The following is a 24,223-nucleotide window of genomic DNA, read 5'->3' on the forward strand; positions in this document are numbered from 1 at the left end:
TCTTATTCCTTTATGAGATTGTCTGAATTCTTTTCTTTGACTCTAATGGTAAACTCAATGTCAGATAAAAAAACTGCAAAAGTTTTGCGATATAGGTATGCGATATATTTATCATGAGCATACTTTAATTGAATTTATTTTAGAAATACGCACTATTAAGAATATTGGACATACGTGTAATAACTTTATACAAGAATTGGGTTCTAAGATCGTGTCTTTTCTTTTAATTGTAGATTCTTTTTACAGAAATGTCAACCCTTTAATACTCTTTGAATTACAGAATGATGGAAATTAAAGGTTTTTCACAAACTAAGTTTTGGCGCTTTTAATGAGTAAGAAAATTAATGAGTTAATTAAAAAACCTTCAGACAATTTCAAATGAGTTTTATCGCAACAGAATCTTAATTTTATAATTATACTGAAATATTCACCATTGAAAATTAAGAAAGAATGGAGAAGATAATGTCTTACAGAATATCTGATAAGAAAAAATTGATTCAAAATTTATTAATGAAAATAATAAAAATTTATACCGTTACAGAGAATAATTAAATAAATACCCTGTAGAATTATATTACTTTTACAGAGAGAATCATATATCAAGCAAATCATATACAGCAGAATATTCACATCCAGTTTTGCGAAACCATCAGGTACGAACTCGCAGCAGACATCTACTGTTTGCGGCAGAGAAACTTTTACCGCTTTTATTTCTGCGTGAGAAACTTTCGTCGAATTCGCATCGCGAATAGTTCCGTCATTTTTCCACGTGGATGAATCTCATTGTGCGATTGTCATCGTAGATTATCAGAGACACATATTCTCTGACGAGGTGTGTCACTCTCTACGACACAGAGGAAGACTCGAGATATCTCTAAAATTGTGGAATTTCACTTCGAATTTGCCAACTTTGCTAGTCGGGAGCTTTCACGACTCGGCGATTTAACAGTATTAATTAAAAGCGAAGAGAGCGATCATTTAAAATGATCGATTAAAATTGGAACGTCAAGTATTTCCCCGATACTGTGAACAGTCGTCGAATAATCAATGCAAAATTTCTAGTGTTCGCTGCACGTATATAACATGTCTTTTAGTTCTAAATTGTTCAACGTTAATTTGAATTTTAATTTGAAACTACTAGTCCGGTACATAATTTAAATATTGAACTCCAAGCTTTCCACGTTATATTTAAACGCGTCAGGGCGAATATAAATATAAATGATTGCCGTACTCGTAAATAATTATTTACATTAATAAAATTTATCCCTCTCGTGAATATATACATACATTTCCCTCTCTTTGTAATTAAATTTTATATTCAAATCTACAATGACATAGAACTTACTAGGATGAAATATGGCACTTCCAGCGAAATAGCTTTTGCGATCCATTTCATCGCGAAAGGTTAAAAGCGGCCGCGTGCCATGTAAAAAAAATTAGGACGCGTCAAGGCTTGTGCATGATTGCATTTACATGTGTACAATATGTTTGTCGTCCTACGAACTGAAAGTTATTATCCGCGTACTTCTGCGAACGTGACAGCGTATCGCAAAAGAGACAGATTCGCGAAAGGTACAATTCGTAAGAATACCGAAGGGCAAAGAGAATGTCCGAGAGACAAACGAACGATACGTACAATGACATTTTCAACAAAGAACTTGGCCTCGAGTCCGCTCGTATAAAAATCCGGGACGGAGTTTCCGTCTCGCTGACGGAACCGGGAGAGAACGCCAGTTCGTGCCCGATGTTCTCAAGAAGTTCGATGTGAAAGCTAGCGTACGGAGCGAACTCTCCTTCATATCTGCAGACCCAACGGCGGAGGCTCTACTTGCAGATTAGTGCGCTTCACACATAAACGTACTATATATGTATTATAATACCCGAAAGTTCTCTCGCATACTTAGCGATGCCTCCCCGAGATTGTATTTAGTTGCGCTTTGATGCATTACATATAGGAGTGCGAGACGCGCACGCGATTGCACTCGAGTGAAAACGAGAATGCAACGCACAACGAGCGAACGAGATTGCATGAGTTACTGTTTCACTATTCTTATATCTCTACTTCCTTAGAACTCGCATAATCGTCGTTTAAACTTCACCTTTATTATCGCAGTTATTTACGATTACGAGATATAGCCGCTTCATAATACTAGTGATTAATGAATTATATTTCGACAACATCGATTACATGTTTAAATATAACGTAAATGTAAGGATGAATAAAAGTATCGCGCTGTTGTGAAATTCTGATGATTTTTCTCGAGAGAGAGAAAGAACTCGCAGTGCACAATTAATTTCTAAAATTGTTCTAGAATTATTCGATTTGTCTGTGGAAAATTAGTTGTCTGGCGGAGACAATTATGTCGCTTTAAACTTAATTCAAGTATTCGATAATGGTGTCACTGAAACGCGTGTTACTATCGAGTCTATCGACATGGTGAAATAACAAAACGTAGGCAGCTACGGCTCCGCTTGCTTTTTCGTCGCGACGTATTTAATTGACGTATTCAATTAATCGTCTTTAATTGACGTTCTTAATTTCAAAGGATCTCATTTACAAAATTTATTCACATTTATTTCATAGTCTCGTAAATAGACTGCTCAACGATATAGCGATTACCGTTTCTGCCTTACGGCAGTGCTGAAATGCATTCGCACATTTCCTCTAAAATAACGATCTCGATTAAACGATCGCGAATTCATCCGACGTGAAATTCGTCGAAATTAAACCATCCGCCCTCCCGTAGATGCGATTTATAGCAGAATCTATTATTTGCCTGGATAAATAAATGGCGCTGCGAACGCCCCAAGACATGCGCTAATTAAGTAAAAACATTTACGTAGTAAATAACTATGCCGCTGGGCTCGGGCGTGTTCACACGCAATGCGAATAATCTCGATTGAGAGGCGTTTAAGGGCGTATACGTATACGAGCACGGGCTCTACGCGGTTCCGTATTGCTCTATATGGCGAAAGTGTCGTGACACTCTCACGCTGGAGGGCCAGCGTAAAGTCGCCAATTACCGCGCACCATTGTCGTCCACGAAAATCCTTCGTTAGACGAGAGCTCGGGACCGATAGCGGTGAAAGAGAGAGAGAAAAGCTCGGACGCAAATTCTCTCCAATCCTTCGTACCCTCACGCTCGTCCCTCGTCGGTGCATTCGCAATTTCGTCAGTATTCAAATAAGCAGCTGCCGCCTCGCTGTAGACAATCGAAGTTGCGATATCGTTCTCTCTCTGAGTGAGTTATTTAATATTATATTGAAGGAATTGGCTTTTTTCCTCTCATTTTCCGTCTCTCTCTCTCTCTTTCTCTCCCCCTTCCTCCCTCTCTTTTTCTCTCTTTCTGTTTCTCATTCTTTCGCATCGTGCTTATTTATAGCTCATTTAGCGCTCATTAATTTTTTATAGTCCATTCTTATTTTCCGTTACTCTGATAAATTAAACGGAAAGTAGAATACTTTTTTTTATTTGATTTGTTTGCTGCAACAAATCGCGGACACTTACACGTTTTTCAGTATTTTATTTTGCGCGCACATTTCGATTAATACGAAAGCATATTATGCGGGACGAAAGTTCATATATAGATTCATATTAGTCGTAATATTAACATGGGGCATATAATGTATTAAAGTTAGGAAATAAGATGTACTTTAGTTTTGATATTTCGTGTGTCAGAGATTCCTCCACTGTCTCTAATTTCGCGTATCTAAAATTTCGTAGAAACGCCCCGCAGCTGTCCGCGCAGCGTCCCGGATGTCGCGCAGATCCTGTTAGCGTTTCGCAAGCAATTATCCTTAATTACCGCGTGCATCCAAAATTTTGTTGAACTGTAGCAGCGCTTTCCTGTAGACCGTCCTCCGTCCTGTAGGACCACTCAACCGGCAACGTCACAATTTCAACAGTAATTATCCCTAATTCACGCTCACAAAGTTCCGGTGAAGGACGTGTGAGTTCTAGAGCAGTTTTAGGCGTAACCGTAATTGCGGTAGGTATTATAGTCTTTCCCAAGCAGGTAAAACGCGTTTCGTGTGAAAGCATCGAGCGGCATCGAGTTTTGATTGAGTTGCGCCTTCTCTGCGTTTACATTTGCGCCTCGTGCGCATCCATTGTTGCAAAAATTAACAGTTTTGCGCGAGGTGAATTCGAGTGAAACCCAATTATAATTGTGAAACATTTGCGCACACGCCTGTGACATTATTGTGCGATAAGCAATTATATATCCCTACCTTGTTATACAATTGCGCCATACTTGAGTCACTGACCAGAAATACCTCTCAAATTTACATCGGACAAAATACTCGGTGGCGAGATAATTCACAGAGTCATGCGCGTAAAGCAATCCCATCGGTAACTCATTCACGCTATGCGTATTATGCAAGCGCGCTAAAAACTAACTCTAATAAAGTGAAAACCTATATCTTTCCACTTTGTATTATTGTGCGGTATCAGTTGCATTTTCGATTTAATTGAAATACTTTCAATTTAATTGAAATATTTAAATGAAACGTTTAACTGCAAAATTTAAATCGAGATATTTGTATGCAAAATTAGGCTAAATTTCTATGCAAAGATTTATAATAAAATTTTTATGCAATGCAGGAAACGAAGGCTGGAAAATACGGTTTGAATAAATAAGAAAAATATAAATATAGATATAAATATAAAGGGACAGCTGTCGAGGAGCAACTCAGTCATCAGATTGTTTCTTCCTGATTAAGTGAACTGAAATGTTCACGAAATGTCAGAATTAAATGAAAAATTCACGGCTTCAAACCGGAAGCCAAACTCGATGAATAAGAAAAATATCAATTTTATTTATATAATTATGTACAATTTGCAATTATATTTTACAAATTCTTGCTTGCAACTAAAACGCTCCATCGCTTTATCGCCTCGCCGAGATGGAGGATGGCGATGCAAAGGAGGGTGGACGCTAAGTCCCCACCTATATAGATCATCACACGTGTTCATTGTAGGTATACATGCGCTGCGGTCAGTTAGCTGTTATCATTAGGAAGAGAGTTACGGTGCGTGGCGTGAGAGCGGTTGCGGATAGAAGCATCATCGCTCGATGAACTTGAATGGGATAGATGATGATGCAGGCACTTTAAGTGGCACTAAAACATTTCCGAAAGAGACCTTCGACCTTTATAGCGCGCGTCGAAAAAATACTATTAAACGTGCAAGATCACGCTGCGGTAAATCGAGGTTCTAAATTGCAGAAATATGAGAAATGGAAAAGAGATATCATCTCTGTTTTCACTTGGCAACCGGTAATATCATTGATGTAACGCAATACGGTGTCAAAGGCCGCGGCACTCGCGTCAATATCTGCGGAGTTACACCCGGCGACCAATGGCGTGAGGGTATCGCGTTGCGTTAAATGTGTCCGGCTGTAATATTGCTGCTATTACGAACACTCTGCAAATGTTAATAATTTTCCGATACCGACTGGGTTAATAGGTCGACCTAATTACAAGGGAAAAATCAAACGTCGATACGCGATCGATCTGCGCTACGCGCGTACGCATTCTGATTTATTTCCGCAATGTTGTATCTTCGATAAGCGCGAAGCAGCTTTCTGCCGTCTTTTCCGCGATATGTTATTCCGGACGTCACGGGTATTTAGAGAAGATTAGATCGTGTCTGATCGGAGTCTGATTAACGAGTGAATATTGATACGCAGCAATGTGCTTATCGGACTTGCGAGGCGGCGGCGGCGGCTTCTACCTAATAACGTTGTGGCAAGTTCGGGAAGGTAAGCTTGATTAATAATCGCGGGCGCTCCGTGCAACCATGTACGTAAATCTCGCGCTACGCGGAACGTAGTACGGTCACGATATACGGCCGGATCTTTTATCACATTTAATTTCGTTTTACGTCGCGCACAGTGTGCATGTACGGTCAAATTTAGTTGCGACAAATGTCGCGGAACGTTTTTGTCGTTTTATCTCGCGGAATTTTACGTCGTCGAGGAACACGTCTATCAAGACCCTACCTTCCCGTCGTCTATGAAGGGTCTTGAAAGTCGAAGAAACTTCGGATCTAACTTTTGCTCGGCTGATCCTCTCGTAAATTCTGAACTAAAGCGGAAGAATACACGCACGTTAAAATAAACGAGACAATATACCGATGCTTATCGAGCAACCCAGTAAGACCACTTCCTGCGCTCCCGGTCTGGGCATGAAGCTCTCGCAAAATAAACATCGGGCATTCGTACGCATGCATCCGCTACAATCTCGAATCCCGCCGATACAGGCATAAAGCGTTGCGAGTCCGGGATTTGAAAATGTAGCTTACGTGCTTCCTCGCGTTCCTCGTTACGCTGAAATGTGAAATATATAGATAATGCATAACAATGCATACAAGATGAAGTAAGTTTCTCGGATATAACAACGCGGTTGATAAAAGAGCGAGGTTTAGAAAAATTCGATTTTATGGTATGCAACGGATGTGCACATTTATGATATTGTAAGGCTCTATAACGTGTAACGTGCGTACCTGTCGGCAATTTATCGAATCCGAGCACGCACGCGTCTTTGATGGAGGGTACGGAGGCGTTTGTTTAATCTGCAGTTGTTAAATAAACAAACATGTTCCGTCGATCGGGCAACAATTTGTCAGTGGTCAACCGTGTCAACACGACTGATTGCAAGCAGCGCGCTAATTAATGTCCGTTCATTTCTAAGCGCGCACCGCTGCAACACCACGGTGAGATTTCATCTACAACGAGCTTTTAAATGTTATTCCATTTAATATTAATAGATGCAAAAGCTTATAAGGTTATTTTTCCGCGAAACGGATTATCTATTTAAAATACCGTTCCGCGTAATCCCTAATTTGTTTCCCCTTCCCCATCTCTCTCTCTCTCTCTCTCTCTCTCTCTCTCTCTCTCTATCGCCATGCTTTCCCGAAAATTGGATTAATCGACGCGTGTCGCAAGTCTCTCGTGTACGCATGTTCGATGAAAATTTCGTTAAGTCAAGTTTGGCGAAAACCAGATGTAGCTTAACAATGTCTGTTATGTTTAACAGAGATTTACGGCTTATACTTAAACTTTGAAAAGCATTACCTCTCATCCAAAAAGTCACCGCGGCTAAGCTGGCTATGTGTATCTTCGGTATTCAATTACTCGCAGTTCCCGCAGGGCTAATGGCGTAAGTAGCTGGAAGAAGATTTCGCAAATGGGTCCTCGGAGCATGTAAAATCGTGACCGGAATAATCCAGACTCGGGAAAACAGCTGACGCTGCACTTTGAGCGCGTTTTCTGAAATCCGCGATCAACGTGATGCCATATCCTACTAAGACGAATCTATCGAGGTTTCTTGTATTTGAAACTATTATACTTTTAGCCTGCTGTATTTTAAATTACTAGGTCAGATAAATAAATGAGGGAGGACAGCTTTCACAATGAAGGGACAGCAGGAAACGGTTCTGCCACGACAAAATCTCGCGCACTTATTATTCCTGGCATGCGGAACGAAATCTTCCTTCATTGAAAAATGAAGGTGGTTACGTAAAATATGAGTTTCCCCGGCTTATGTAAAATATGGAAGATCGCGGTGCATCCTCCCTCGGAAATTATCATCCATTTGATAGAATTAACAATTCAGACGAGTACATGATCCCAAATGTCGTCGTAATCGATCCGAAGTCAACCCACGCAAGTTAACTCCGCTTCTGGGCTAAATCTCCTTTACCGCATAATCCGATAACTCTAATTAGCCTAACGAGATCAATAATTTCTCTCGTGCCGTTCCCCGCTATGATATAACGATCTGTGAAATTTCCGGTCACCATCGTGCGCCTCGACTAATCGACAAAAACGGATAATACTAACTTTAGGATTACAACAGGATTTCTTGCAATGTCAGATTGTACATCGCGTAATCGAAGTTTGCATATAAAAGCATTTTACACACGGGTAGTTTTTCCTCGATATTCCAATCTAACAAATGTTCCAATCTCATTCTTTTTTTTTTTTATTAAGCTTTTTCTTCTTTTATTAAGCTATTTCTCTTCCATATGCAAACCTTTAACTCCGTGGAATTACGTCAAATATTTTTTGCCTTTTAGACATTTATGACTTTATCACGCTAGATACAGTGTCATATTTCATTCGCGTATGACTACGTCGTATCCGCCATAACGTAAATCTATATGACACTCCAAACAGATGGAAATCATTTTTATATTTCGTTCAGCACATCTTGTAAGCTTACGACTTCAAACTGATCTATAAATGTAAAGTGAATAATATAAGAATATATTTATTATGCGCCGTATAAAGATAGCTGCATAATTAGGTTTGATATTGCAGTTGATAGACAAATATTTACCCAGGAAACGCATGCGCCCAACGGATTAATCGATGCGAAATATCCGAAGTGAAAAGTAGAAAAACGTACGGTGAAATAACAAGGTGAAATGATAATGGCGAACGCGGATAAAAGTGCATTACATCGCGCGTAGAGAGACACAGAGAGAGAGAGAGAGAGAGAGAGAGAGAGAGAGAAAATATTGTCGTTCGCAAAATTGTAAATTACTCGTCGATAATTTACTGCGCAAAGAGTCGGCGTAATTGAACGAAGGGGTGCTCTTATGGGGGCCGGCTTGCCTGATGGTAATTAATTCGCGCTACTTGATCCGACAACTGTAAATCACGGCGCTGGACCTCGAATGTACGCCAAATGTACACCGCGGTAATTTACTATCTCAGCTCGCGGACGAATCCGATCCTCGGAATCGCCGCCCCGGTCAACGCGGTGTCACGACCGCGCCGGGTTTCGGTTGCGGTTTTGGAAGATCGCCGTATATAGTCCCTCCGACCTTAACCCGAGGCACGCGTTGCATTAATGCGCGCGCGAGGGGGGATGGTAGAATGCATACGCCTACCCATTGTGGCCATCCGAGGATGGATAGCATGTGTGCGTATAGCTGCCCGCACGTCCTATTCTGGTCGCGGGAAGAACGCCTCCGTAATTTCTTCACTCGCTGATTAACGATTTTAGCACGCTGCGCAACCTGCGCAACTTGCTTTCTACCTTTGACATCGAAATAAAGTAAACGGAGAGCTCCCCCCGAGGGGCGCGCTGTCGCTAAACGAGACGAGATGTTTATGTAAATCTTCTTTCGGCACTATGGGCCGGTATCACAGTCTCCGATTAACGTGATCCTCCGATTAAACTCACTCTGCATCTCTTTCTAACTGTCTCCCTAGAAAGAGACGAAGACTGAGTTTCACGTTAATCGGAGGATCACGTTAATCGGAGACTGTGATACCGGACCTATTTGTGCGTTTACAACATAAACGACGATTTTCGTTTTATGTTCAATACAATACGCTTTGTACGAAAACGGACTGATTGTGAATATTATGCTCCTTTGTATATTCCTCTTACATATAAGAGGGCATCATCCTCTTATATTATACTCGCACAATGCAAAGATATAAAAAATTGTTACCACGCCGTAACATCGGTGCTGTTCGATTACTGGCTAAAAGTTTGATTCGATGAAAGTTTTCTGCATACATATAAGAGCAAAGTCTATTGATTTTCTAAAAGTTTTCCCTTCAATAGAAAAATCTGTCAATGCACCGATTTACTTTGCCTTTAATCGCGATGAAATATTCATAACATTTTTAATATAGAGTAATCTGTTTTGTTAACAATTATATATTTTTCATATTTATAATTGCTACATTATAGTTTCGCATAATTCAGTATTTTATCTAAAGTTTATTTGTTTTTCCCGTGTAGTGCAGATAGGCCTCTTTATTTATCGACAGCGGCCCTAATGCTCGCGTGATGTTATTATGGATTCTAGAAAAAATTTATAATTACACGGTATAAAAATGCCTTATTTATGTGCCGTAATCGACATGGATACTGTATCGGCGTTTATTATACATTGAGACGTTTACTTAATTCGAACTAACTTTAAATAGCAGTTATATAGCCTCCGATATGGTTTCAAAGTTTGTCATGTTGGACGGAGAAAGTAACTTACGGTATTTTCCTTTTTCAATCATCAGAGTTTCGGGCGTTTTCTCACGGGTCATTTTACTTACAAACTTCGTAGGAGAAAAGAATATAAATTCGCTTGCTAATTGTGTATATATATCTAATTAATCAAACTATATTTTTCTCTCGGCACAAAGGACTGAACTAATTTACACAAATTGTATAATAAATATATTTATATTTTGAGAAACAATTTTTTTTCTGAATACAACTCACGATTTTTATTAGCAGCCATTTGCGTTAGTATAGCTATCGTGGCCGATGACCCCATTTTTTTCTTCTGCATCACTCTCACGTTCGCTTTGTGGAACGTGGAAAGGGTTCGATTATAGCATTAAGGTAGTAGCTTTCCGCCTCAGATGGCGGAAAACGCGAGAGTTATAGCTCGTTAAGTATTGCGGTACATACCACGTAAGGGAATACGAACGCGAAGTTAAGTAATAGCGCACCGAGTGCCCGTTGTAAAACTAGCTTCATGAAACAATGCGACATATTTTTTTTTACCGCGGAAATTTTCCGGCCAATTTAGAAACTATGTTCTGTTATTACGACGGAATTTATCTTAGCGCGCTATTAAGTGAGTAAATAAGTAATTTCGCTGCCATGCATTTGGAAAATCAATATACCGTCCGTAGTAGTATATTAATTAAAAAGTAAATGTTTGAAATCTACCGCTGTAAAGTTAAAAATACCGCATCAGAGTCAACCGTCGACATTTACCCCGCAAACTTAATGATAAGGTACAAATCACACTAATTGAATGCTCAATCGATGTTATTCTACTGCCAGCTATTACATGGCACTAATAACAACAAGCGCTAGCGCATTTCGCCCACAGACATGTGTATATAACAATTCGCACTAGCTCTTTATCCCGTATACTCAAGTACCCACGTATCGAATTTCTAAACGATATATTTGTTTGTTAAACTGTACGAAAGTCCAATTTTCATTTATTATAAAATTTGTTTGTTGCATTTGTCTTTACAGTAACATTAAATTATGCACACTCAAGAGATATTACTTTTTTAAATATTAAAATATTACATATAAAAGAGAACGGGGTAACAATACTGATTATCTAAGCGAGGAATTGTTATAACATGGATACACGAGGCGGGATTTTAAAATTCTTTAAGCTTAATCGACAGATTAAAGTATACACTTCCTAAGAACATAATCGACTACATAAATTTCTCCTGAATAGGTACAAATAAAAAAAAAGAGAAAATGGAATTTTACCGACATTATCCTGCATATAAGATAATACCGGTCATTCTTTTCCCTATATGAAATCAATAGAAAAACTGGCATTAGGTTTAAAAATAACGTTTTATTTAAATATCACAGTATTTTCCTCCAACATGTGAAAATACTGTTGAATAGATATCAATATCTAGTATCTCAGAGATAATTTTAAGAAAATCTTATTTTTTGATACTCGTGAAAATTCTTTCATAATCGAAATGTCAACCTTTTCTTGCAGGAAAAAAATAGATAGGCATACATCTGTCTCTAGTAAGCGACTGACCGACATTAGGTACCTGATGAAATACATATCTACATTTAAAGATTAGCCACTAAGATATATTTAATTTAATTTTATTTTATTTTAATTTATTGCGATGCTTAGTGGGGATGAAAAAGTCATGAAAAGTATAAATAAATAAAAGAGCACGCAAATGGTAAGGCATCAACACGCGTTGTTTCTAAGCCTACCAGTGGAGACAGTGACATTATAATATAAAATAGAACATACAGAATGGTGAATTCGCTCACGGGAGTAAAATATATATATGAAGGTTTAAAAATAAAAACTGACACACAATTTTTATAAACTAACGTAACCCATTACGTGGTCTCACAAAAATACGGCAACAACTTATTGTTAGAATAAGAAGAAACATGAACTTACCTCAGAAACTTTGAATTGTTCCTTACTTCAGAGAACGAAATGCACTTTCAAGTACAGTGCGCAAACAAAGATTGATAAGATGTCTTCTAATATGAGTTTGTTAGGAAGTGGAGAAATGACAAAAAAATTTTAAAACCGATTTCTTCTCCCCATTTTCTAGAAACTTAGCTGTCCGGTATTACCCTGTTCTTCCCTATTATTTATTAGACTATATTTTACAATATTATCCTTCATTATAAACAGTTAAAAAAATCATAGCCACAACTTTCTCTCTCTCTCTCTCTCTTTCTCTCTCACGATTCACGAGTCATTTGCTCCGAGATTTTTGAAGCAATTCGGCGAAGGTTGGTACGGCACGATACGGCGGATATAAAACAGACTGGCGACAATCAGTCGTTTGAGGCGCGAAACTTGAACTTTTTCTAGAAACGTCATCATTGTCGTTGCCGTCGTCACCGTCATCGTGGAATACGGTCTTCATTATGGCTCGTTTCCCTAAGTTGCGGTATGCGGGTACCAAATCGTGCGCGCCGTAGAAAACGACGGTTATCGTGCGGAAACGGAACTCCGAAAATCTCGGTGCAACAGGGAGGACGGCGTCGTCGAGAGCCGGCGCGGCGGACGGGGTCCGCTGAATTTTTCGTTTGTGCAATTCAGCGGCGTAATCTAATGAGCAAATGCCGCGGACTTGGCGCGTAGACCGGAAATGGAAGTATACATTATAAAACGTGCCGCTGGCGCGCGGCGGCGTTTCCTATGCAGGCCGCGTGCCACCGCCGCTGCCGACGCAATCCGCCGTCGTCGTCGTCGCGAAACCAGGTCGCGCATGCCGCGTGCGACTTTACCCCCCCGAATTCGCGGGCTTTGCACTTGAGAAATTACAGTTTTCTGATTTGCGGCCTGTAGCCGATGAATATTTAGCGATTGGTACGTGACTCCGCCGAATATCCGGGTTGAGCGAAGGTTCGGTTTTCAGGAGAAATCCCTCTTAAGCGAACGTAACCGGAACTCTCGCGACACCGGAAAAAAATATAATTTATCGAGTTTGCGAGGTAGTTCCAGATATCTTTCTCCGCGTTGCCCCGCAACGCATTTCTCTCATAATAATTTTTCGCATAAATCGCGCCCACTCTTTGTACGGAGGTAATAGTAGCGACGTTGGATTAAAAACGCTTACCGGATTTATCATGTGGCGCGCGATATAAATGAAATGTACAGTTATGTTCTGGTATATATAAACGGCGATAATTCTAATTTAAATTACTCGATTCTGTGTAATATTTACAGTGTGTATCCTGAGTGTGATAAGGTAAACGGCCCGATTTGTGGAACGGAACTGGTTGTGGAACACTTTAAAAAAAAACTCTCATAAAATTTATATTTAAAAACAAAAATAAATAAAAAAATTGCGTTATTATGTACAAGTCTTCAAGTGTATAATTATCTAGAACTAAGTACTGTTGCTATAAATATTTAAGTGTAAATAAAATCTTTTAGAGATGTTCGTCTCCACACCCGTGAAAATTGACTCCTATTCAAGGCAAAGCAGCTGATTTGGTACAGCTCGCGATTTGGTATAAACTATTAAATACACATAAATTTGCAAATCTGTATTTAATAGTTTGAAGATTAAGAATCGTAGATTCTAATTTTTATCATTTTTTTATAAGTCCGATCTTTTTTTATTTATTAAATAGATGTTCCTTTTTAGGAACTTATATTTTTTCAATTGCCGTATTATGGAACGCTAAATGAGGGCGTTCCCCAGTTCCGGCCTTTGTATGCTCGCTTGATGGTCCTAGATTTTGGCATAAGTTTTTTATCGTATTATTAAAACAAACACGATTTTCATTGTGCATTATTATTCGAGTATACTTTTTTCGTCATTTCACAGCAAGTAAGTACATTGTAATGCAAAATTTGGTTAGAAAGTAACACGTAAACAAAAAATAACCTCAAAAAGACGTTGAGACGTTCTTACGCAAATGCTTGTTCCATAATCGGGACAAGATGTTCCAAACATTGGGTCAAAAATGCTTGTTCCATAATCGGGACAAGATGTTCCAAACATTGGGTCAAGCTTGTTCCAGAATCGGGACAAGATGTTCCAAACTGGGTCAAGCTTGTTCCAGAATCGGGACAAGATGTTCCAAACTGGGTCAAGCTTGTTCCAGAATCGAGACAAGATGTTCCAAACATTGGGTCAAGCACGCGGATGTTGTGCCAAAATACCTACATATTAGCTGCTTCAGTTTTTATTGATATTTAGCTTATAAATGGTCGATTTGAGATTTCAAAAATTGTTTCGATTTTCGGAAGAGTTGGCTTACAGAATTCGATAAAAATTTTTCACATTAATGTCTTTATTAATTTAAATTTGAATAACATCTGAAACCTCTACTGAATTCGTTCCATAATCGGGCCGTTTACCTTATTGTTTTATTTCTTTCATTTGTTTATAGTAAAAAATATTGTAAAACGTAATTTTAACATTCTTTACATGTCTCAGAAAGTCCACTCTAAATTTTAAGTAAAAATGACTCATTCATCGTGTGTTACTTGTTCACAAATTAGGAATGTTAATTAATTGACACTATACTTTACATTTATATTTGTTCTTTTGACTTTATTTTTCAAGTTATGTTAACACATATGTGATATTAATTATTTTACAGATTTTACTTGAATTATGTGTAATAGAAATATTTAATTTTAGTAAATTTAATTATTTTGTATGTCAAACGATTATTTGAAAATTTATGTTTAACTTTTGTTTATGTGTTAAAAGAACTCGAAATAATATTTAATTTCTAAATGACATATATTAAGTTATCACGTTGACATAAATGTAACACATGAAAATGTTAAGAAAAAAATAACATAGCTGTTGTATATTAATTTTACATTGAAATAATAATTAAATCTTAATAACACAAGAAAATTTTAACACATGGACCACTATGTACACACGATTTTTTACTGTTTAATTACTCCGGTTGCATGGGACACATTCGTGAGAGTGCGTAACTTCTTCGCGATTACAATCGTTGGAAGATAATTTCTCATTACGACCGAATCATACGCATGTATAAGATGCAAGTCTACGCGATAAACTTTGATCGTCAAAGTTGAATAAGGTTTTTAGCTTAAACTAACTAACATCGCTCGCTGCTGAGATCTCCGAGATGACAAACCGTCGTCGCAGATCGACGATCCAGAAGAGTTTCGTTTGTTTACGAGCACTCTAATTAATGTGACGACAGAATTCGTGTTTGACTCGCTCCTTCTTTCTTCTTCTAGCTTTCTCTCTCTCTCTCTTCGATCTCTTTCGCTTAACTTAGCCGGTCAAACTCCGTCGGCGGATAGAATTTACGCGGATAATTAATCTTTTATACAACGGGGATTAATTAACTCGTGCAAATTTATTCGCAGTCAAAGGTTCTGTAAATTCATCGGCCCCTATTACCATGGATATTTGAGAATGGATGATGCACAGTGTGTTCGAAACCCTGTTGTAACGCTATCATCGTCTGAAATTTTATCGAAATTATGTGTAACATCAAGCATACAATAAGCCACAAAAATCCTCCCCTTCTAAAAAAAGCATGTCATCGATACTCGAATCTATCGAAATATTGTTATCGCTTTTCCGCGATGCGGATTCGTTCTCTTGTTGCGCTTACTTCATGAGCGGCTATCATGGCATATTTTGACAGTTGTGGGTTAATATTGTAATAGTAACAGTGAAATATTAAAGTTAAATAGCGCGCGCCTGTAATGTTAAGTTATGTAAAAAACAAACTTTTATAGTAAAAATTCTGTAGTGAAATCTCAAAAATCAGAAAATACAGAGTCAGAATTTTCTATAAATAAACCAATTATTGTTTATTAAGTTTATTTTCTTTATTTATTCTGTTCAACAAATATATCTATTTTTTTCATTACATGTCGTACTATGCGTAAATATATACGATTAAATTAAATAAGTTTCGACTGTAAAGCAGTTTTCTGAATCGATTAAAAATTTTATCATAAATTATTTTTATTCGCTACAATAGTTGTGATTTATGCGCGCTGTAGTTCGATCGCGGCAATAATATAAACGTCAAAGCAAACGTCAAGCGCCTATATCGATTTTATAATTATATTACTTGAATAAAGAGACGAAAATGGAAAATTACGTGAACATTTATTTTGCATAATGGCGATTGGTCGGAAGAACTATTCATTGCGTTTATTAAACGGGAAAATTGTACTCGTAATTAAATCTGAATTAATAGCGCCTCGGATTATCCATTTTATATTATTGCATGTATTGCAACAATTTTCATATTTATCGTCTAAATATAGGTACTCATAGTATAAGGGGTGTTCGTGATCTATATATATAAGAAATTATATATTATTATATATATATATATATATATAACGATTGTTTCTCTCCGTTTTCTATATATTAATTATAGTATACGGTAAAAATCTTAATTCAGATGGCTCTGTTGAAATTCTCAGATGGATATATTCTGTCAGAAATTGTCTCATATATTTCCACGCAATTGTAAAAAAAAGTATTCACGTTATTAAGGAAAATGAATTATAAGTTATAACGTTATGTCCAAAGAGCGCTTGAAACGTTATTTCATACTTTTTAAATTCATAATTTTTCTGTTTTGCGCAGGAGTGGACGGACTATAACCTCCAGTGGAACGAGTCGGAGTACGGCGGAGTGAAGGACCTTCGAATTACGCCGAATAAGCTTTGGAAACCGGATATCCTCATGTACAACAGGTAATCTGGCCTCGTTACATCTGCGTAGAGATTCTCATTTGTATTGACAAACCAGTAGCTTCGACTAACAAATTTGTTAGGAGCATTTCAGTCTTGGGCGCGAGAGGAGGGCCGGCCAGTCCCTTTCATAATAGAATTCTTAATTAAAGTGACAAAAAACCGCGTACTAACTACGCTCGTAGTCGTCGTGTTAATAAAGTGTACCCAGTAAAAATACGCGAGCAAACTGATTTCCCAAAGTACCGCGCGCTGAAACTTGAAAAAGATTTCATTGTTTGAAACGATTTAATTTGCGTGAAGACATTTATAACAGCGTAAAAAAAAAGAGTGCAAAATCTAATTCGTTTCGCATTAGTAATCGGACAGTAACGACAACCAAAACTGTTGAGACGCGAATGAAAATATTCATGTCAAATTCTCACTCGTCCGCGCACTACTATGTAATATACCATGATTTAGCTGCAATTGCCACGCATCGATGAGGATAACCCGTGGGACTTTTGATAGCACGCTCGCGATTCTAGGCTGTCAATATTTCAAGAGTTACCGTCCGCCGCGAAAGCGTCGGAAAGCCAGCAACGCGTGCAAACAGTTTTAACATCGATTCGCAAATCAACATGACAATCGCGAAAATACAAAATCGTAATCGTGAAACAAACTGGGGCGATTTTATTATCGTAGAAATAAAATGCACCAACTACACTTGCCCCGAGTTAAGCGGCCCACGTTGAATTTCTTCGATGGACTTTAAACGGCTGCTACTTGTCCAAAAGGCACACCCCCGCCTCCTCTGTACTCCTAAGAGAGAGAATTAAGATTTTTAAGAATGTCTTTTTCAGAAAAGCTGCGACGGCTAAGAAATAGCGCGGCAGTAGCGCCACTGCAGCAAAAGTTTTTTCATTAACTTTAAGTTCGCTCCCTCGGAGACACTTCGTACGGAGCGTAAATTATTTTCGATGTACCTCGTACTTTTTTCACGTGCCGTTACGGTATTGCGAATGTAGTAAAACGAAAGAAAGAAAGAAAGAAAGAAAAAATCGAAGGGTACGTAACTTTTATCCTAGTGTTGCTTCGCATCTCTCTTATTCGAAAGTATTATATATATATATATATATATATATATATATATATATATATATATTATATATATACATATATACATATTTCTTTTATATACTAAAATTCCCTGAAGTGCATGCATTTACTTGAATCCTAGTAAGAGCCGAGTATATTATACATTTATATACTTGTACTATGTATATCTTTACATTTTTCATTTGTAAATATTGTATCCACGTAATTATTGATCCCGATCGTAGAAATCTTTATCTGACGGACCGACTCGTTTCTCGCTTCGTATCAGTATCTCAATACGATCATTACATTTCATCGCAAATGATGGGCGAAGTCGCGAAGCGGGTCGGGCCGGAACTTTCGAACGCAGTTATTACGCAAATTTTAATTGAAAGGCTAGAGTAACGAGTTGCATAAGTGCCGGTCATTTTCATTTCTCGAAAAATTCTAAAAGTTGGCCACGTCGTGCGTTCTGCGTGGAAAAACAGGGATTCGCGAGGAAAATTATTCGAGGAGCGGACGCGCGACGTTGAAAAGAACATCCGCACTTGAATCGAAACGATCTCTTCTTTTTTTAGAACGATTGACGCCGTGGCCGGCTTGCACTCTCAGCCACTCTCTCTATCATAGCCTCTAGAATAATTAGTCTTAGGTATTTATAGGCTGCTATATAATTATAGTATATAATAATACATACAGTTCCCGGGCCGCCATACGTGAACGCATCTATGCGAATCACGTTCGGCGATCCGCAAAATTAATACGCCCGTCGCCCGCTGCCAGCCGATTCGCGCGATAACAAAGCGGACAATGTTGATCGCGTGATCGGGCAGCTTCGTCGTGCCCGCTTCTCATGCCTCGCACTAATGCAACGCGACTGATGCATAAGTCATATGCGTTTTCGATCGCCTGACGCGGAGCAATCAGACGGAACGGAATGCGATTTATTGCCAAAATCAAGAGAGAAGCATTGATAATCGGGTGAAAAATTGGTTTTCGGCGAATTTTGATATTTTTTTTTATATCGATGGTAACACAACCGCTGCGCACTAACTAATCCTGTCGTGATTGAAAACGGAATACTAGCGAATAAATTCGGGCGGTTTAATTATAAAAGCGACGGATGAAATAACAGCGTTTCGATTTGGAGGTTGAACCAGATTCTCCCTTCCTTCCTTCGCGTACGTTACACGCCCCGATTATTTTCGATTGGGGTTCCGATCGTGGATTATTCGTCGTTTGACCAGGCGTAAATTAGATATTCGTTGCCAACTGTCAACGAGTATCGGGTTCAATCGAATTAACAATCAAACATGATTAGGATCGTGATTCATATCCAAAATGAAATTTCAGCTAGATGATGCAGCTCATAATAAAGCATTTTTTTCGTCTGCAAAGTTTTAGATTAGGATTAATCGAGAACTGCGTTTGATCTGGTGTAATAATCCTTTCCAAATTCATATATTATGTTAGTTGAACTAAAGCGAAATATTTATGTATGTTACATCATCGTCATTGACCATGCGACATGTGTCGTTATGGTTATCGACATCGTCAATCGCTTCTAAATAATAACTAAAAATGGAAAGACGTTTATAGAATGGTTTCTTACGTGCAAATAAATAATAAAATTATATTGTTAAATAAAATAAATAAATAAGTGTTATTACTATATAAGACGGATTATTTAAATAGAGGAAAAATAATTTTTAATGATTGCGCATTTCAAGCAAAAAGCACAAAAAAATAGTCATAATTATTCGAATATAAATAAAATTAATTTTATAAATAGACTACTAATTTGATAATAAAATAGATGCGAAGCAGTAAATCACATGATACATTCAGCCTTGATGTGAAAAGGAAAAAGAGAAAAGCAAAGCGTGCCGTGGAGACAAAGAAAGAGAGATAATATGTAAACTAGTCCCAAAGTGCAGCGGGGAAAAGTGAAAGACAGTAAGTGGAAAGAGGTGGAAGTGGTCAGCCGGACAGGCTGAATCCACCTCCAAACTAACAACTAGCCAAGTTAGCCCGAGGTCGGAGCGAGAGAAATTTCTCGTCGGAAACTGCCGGCGCTCTGGTAAAGTGTGTGGGATCACTTCAATTAATTAAAGTCTCGTCTCGGGGAAACTTTGCCTTTGTGGGTATCGCGGGAGTGTACAATGACTCGGGAATACCGAACGACTTTCCGGTGGCCAAACCGCGCAAACCGGAAATTAATTTTTCAAGAATGCACATTTGGGGCACGCGCTCGGCGAGACCTTCGTTTTCTATCGTAATGATATTTAAACAGAAAAATACGGAATTCGAATTTCTGATTCGTCTATGCGAATGCGAATAGGCTGCTGCGAAGTGTAAGTGTAAGTGGCTCGTTAACGGAAAGTGACACACTAGAGATCGATGAGAACACTATAATGACTCGACGAGTTAAGCTTGGATTTCGACCGGTCTCTCCAGTGATCATTTTCAATTTGCTGCTTGTCCCTCCGCGAATACCGAGATCAATTCGTAACGGGCGTTTATTGTTTCATCGATTCGCCATAACGTGCAGGTATACAGTCATGTCCCGATGCGGACGCATTTATTCGCAATCATTCGTGCCATGTTTTATGTGAGTATGTGCATTTACAGGTTATTTCAAGGGAGATGTATTTAACACGTATTGCTATATTCTCAGAAAATGAAAAAAATGCGCACACACAATTAGAAAATAATGAATATTATGCAATATCGATTGCAATACAATCATGTATAAGCAGCTTGCACAATAATCCTCGGTTGGTACGATATAATTTTAAAATTTTGTTATACACTTTCTATCGCGCAGAATGTGCGCATGCAAAATGTTGACCGTAGGATTTTCATCACGGCGAACCGCAAATATTTTCTCACCCTTATATTCGAGGTGACCAAGACACATAAATCGTCGCCAGAAATTACACCGTCGATTCTCCGATAAATATGTCGTGGACCGTTAAATCATTTAACTTATGTGCTCCCATTATCGACTGGAAAAAAATTTATAGAGGCGTCGGCGTAGGGAACGGTTTATCGAGGCAGCTGCGCGAAATCTACCTGACGTCGCCCGATAGCACATTCCCGCATATTCCTAAAACAATCGCGCAACCTCGTACAATCGACGAAATAACCCACCGGTTCGTGACGACGCTTGATTTACGCGTTCCACCACCGCGCATCGACTTTACGTGTGCCCGTTTGAAGCTCACGCTCGCTGTCGCGTCTACCGAATCGGAACGACCGTCACGTTCTCCATTGTTAAGCGCGAAATGTACACACTCCGATCTCGCTGTTCTTAATCCTATGGACGACCCAGTTTCTGAACATAAATAGACAACGTTGCGTTTTTTCTTCTTTTCTTGTAAAAATTGCGTTGTATGAAAATACCGTTGGTGTGTTTACTTGTTTTACGTAATTAAAGTTTACACAGAATTTTAATTATAAAACAAGACATTTATATCTTACTTGATAAAACAATTTTAAGAGAATATTTTCTTATGAAAAGAGAGTATTTTCAATAGACACTTTGTGTTAGACACTTTCACCGTTGTTTGTCACTCGGATAAGCGTTAACCGTTACTTCAAAAATTCTAACTCCAGTTTTGCTTCACTGAAATGAGGGATGAAAGTTCTTTGCCATCACAGTTTACGTGAACAAGGAGCAGGTTATCTTACAGCGTTGTACGCACGTTCATACGCGAAACGAGTCCTGTGGGCGTTGGAATTTTGAAGATGTCGGTTTCGACCCTGTTAGCGAAGCTACAGTGTAAATAAGATAACGACGAAGGGTCCACTGCGCGCTTCCATTTCGTAGCCAGCTCCGGGGAACGGTTATGCCCCGGTCCCTTCGAGGGAAAAAGCTTCCTGCGGAAGCGTAAAGCGAATCTCGAGTATCCCGCCCGAAGGTACTTTCGGGCATTACCGTCGAATTTAAACCGCCGTTAACCCGCGGGACTGGAGTCTCAGGAGCAGCGTGTGTGCGCGGCTCGTAAAATCCGTTTCGTCTGAACACCTTCTCGGCCACGAGTGCACTCGTTCAACTCGCGCCAAAGCAGCAACACATCGGCGAGCTACTGTTGAAAAGTACATGAAGCGGTCGCGGTAATGTCTTACTTCGTTCGCGGCTGAAATTCGCGCGTTGTCCCTCGACGTACCTACTTCGGAAAATTGAAATAATCCTATTTTACAGTTTCCGAGATAATTTCTCTCTCTCTCTCTCTCTCTCTCTCTCTCTCTCTCTCTCTCTCTCTCTCTCTCTCTCTCTCTCTCTCTCTCCCCCTCTCTTCCTCTCTCCCTCTCTCCCTCTCTCCTTCTCTCCCTCTCTCCTTCTCTCCCTCTCCCTCTTCCTCTCCCTCTCCCTTTTCCTCTCCCTCTCCCTCTTCCTCTCCCTCTCCCTCTCTCTCTCTCTCATCCAGAGTATAAACGCTATATCTTAGATAACAAATAAAAATTAAGTGTGCATCCGAGGATTATTTCATCTTGTTGAAATCTGTTGAACACAAATTGCTCTTGAGAAATTTTTGTATAAAGATTACGGGCTTGTTTATAATATTCGTAGGAATTCAGGATGTCGATCGCATTTGATAGTTGTCAGAAACCTCGGGATCGGATTCTTGCGAGAAAAGTTATAAAATTTATGCGATATGACATATACCGCGGAATGAGAAAATCTGAGAAATGCAAATATATCCCCGATCGTATTGACACATTTCGGTGCGAATTTTACAATGGAAAATGATGCAAGTCAATAGAGGTAAGTCACGATGCGACTATCCATTCCGCTGTCGGCTATACGAACCACATACTTATGCGAATATTATTATGCAAATTACAACATGAACCGCCGCAGAATTCGATCAAACATGGCGAAATATATTCACGGAATTCACTGGTTGATCTATCCACAGAAAATCCAATTCAATTGGGCTTTCCCCCTTCCCCCCTTCTCGCCGGTTTACATAAGTATATAAATTTACAACAATCCCTCTCCCACATATTTGGCGGAAACGAGGGCGCATTTGATCCGCTGCGATTTTCGCGGCCGTCCGAGAGTGGAAAGGGGGGGAGCAGGAATAGAGAGACACTACTCTAATCTACATACTTGATCCGGTTATTTAATCGAATCACGCGCTCTCGAACGAACGCGGTCGCGATTCTATCGGCCACTACCCTGGGGATATCAGGGTACATAGAGCATAGAGCACAGTTCGCGTTCGTCCGTACCGTATAATATTTCCCGCGATCTACATACAAATATGGACTCACAATCATTCTCGTTATTTACTCACGTCGGATCGAAAATGTGTTTAATTTTCTCAGCGTCTCTTGAACCGAACTCAGAACTGTACTCTCATACTTAGAACTCCCGTTTGTGCTTCTTAATCCAATCGATGTGGGAGCAGCACACCCCAAAATGCAAGGAATAATCAATGAATTACAAGGAACTGCACCAGATCGAACGCAAGGTTCTCGATATTAGGATAAATATAAAATTTGTCCCGAAAATAAAGGAGCGAAATACAAGGCACATGATATTTATAATAAATACAGTACATATTATACTTCCGAAAACATTGGCAAAGCTTGAATGGATTAAAGTTGCGTCATGCGAATGCAATATTAATTCTGCGAAACAAGATTTATACTGATATTTAATCTAAATATATATTAGTCCATTAACGGATTATACAACAAACTCGAACAACAACGAATGGTATTCTCGTGTTTGTACAATATGGATTTATGATTATCGCATTACATATCGTGTTCCGCTCTGATTTGAATCGCTCTCCAGGTTGCTGGCTGGCGTGAAACGCCTATAGTATTAACAGAATTCTATATAAGTTACGTGTGTGTCTTCGGAATTCGTTCCGTCACGTCGAGAGCGAATACGGCGCCCAGCGAGCGACGGTTGTAATTATGTGAATAATTAATTGAAACGCGACGTCAGGCCACCCCGTTACTGCGGGCCACCGCATGACCGGGCTCGGTACCCGCTCCTTTCGCGAACGCCCTTGGATTCAGTTATTAACCAGGACGAATACGTATCCTGATAATGAGGTTCCGGGTCACGAAAAAACCGGATGAGGAAATTTCTTTTAGAGACATTTTCTCGCATCGCCATTTCGATCATATCGACAGTTTGCTTTTCATCTTACGAAATAATTTCGCATCTGCCGGAAGAGCATCGCGCGAGCTGTCCACGAGGAAATATTTCTCGTTTCTTTCTTCGCGCGGACAGTTAGAAAAATCGGGAACATTAATCTTAAGGCTTTGATATCGGGTTCATAGAAGCACAAGTGGCCACATACTTGACAGAGTGGTCTCTGCCTGTAAATGCGTGCTATAAGATCGGTACATTTTCGCAAGAGGACTTCTCCGACGGGCGTGTCAGCTAAA

General features: G+C 39.1%; 1 protein-coding gene across 5 annotated transcripts in view; it reads left to right on the plus strand.

Moving 5' to 3' along the window:
* Positions 1 to 24,223, plus strand: part of LOC112464271 (neuronal acetylcholine receptor subunit alpha-7) — a 218,458-nt gene that overhangs the window by 84,964 nt on the left and 109,271 nt on the right. For all 5 annotated transcript variants that reach the window (XM_025031153.1, XM_025031157.1, XM_025031154.1 and 2 more), the window contains exon 5: positions 16,623 to 16,732. In XM_025031153.1, the coding sequence (XP_024886921.1) occupies positions 16,623 to 16,732 (110 nt within the window). The remainder of the gene's footprint in view (positions 1 to 16,622; positions 16,733 to 24,223) is intronic.

Source organism: Temnothorax curvispinosus, unplaced genomic scaffold (genome assembly GCF_003070985.1).
Source record: "Temnothorax curvispinosus isolate PA1 unplaced genomic scaffold, ASM307098v1 QBEX01014078.1, whole genome shotgun sequence".
In the NCBI taxonomy this organism is placed as follows: Eukaryota; Metazoa; Arthropoda; class Insecta; order Hymenoptera; family Formicidae; genus Temnothorax; species Temnothorax curvispinosus.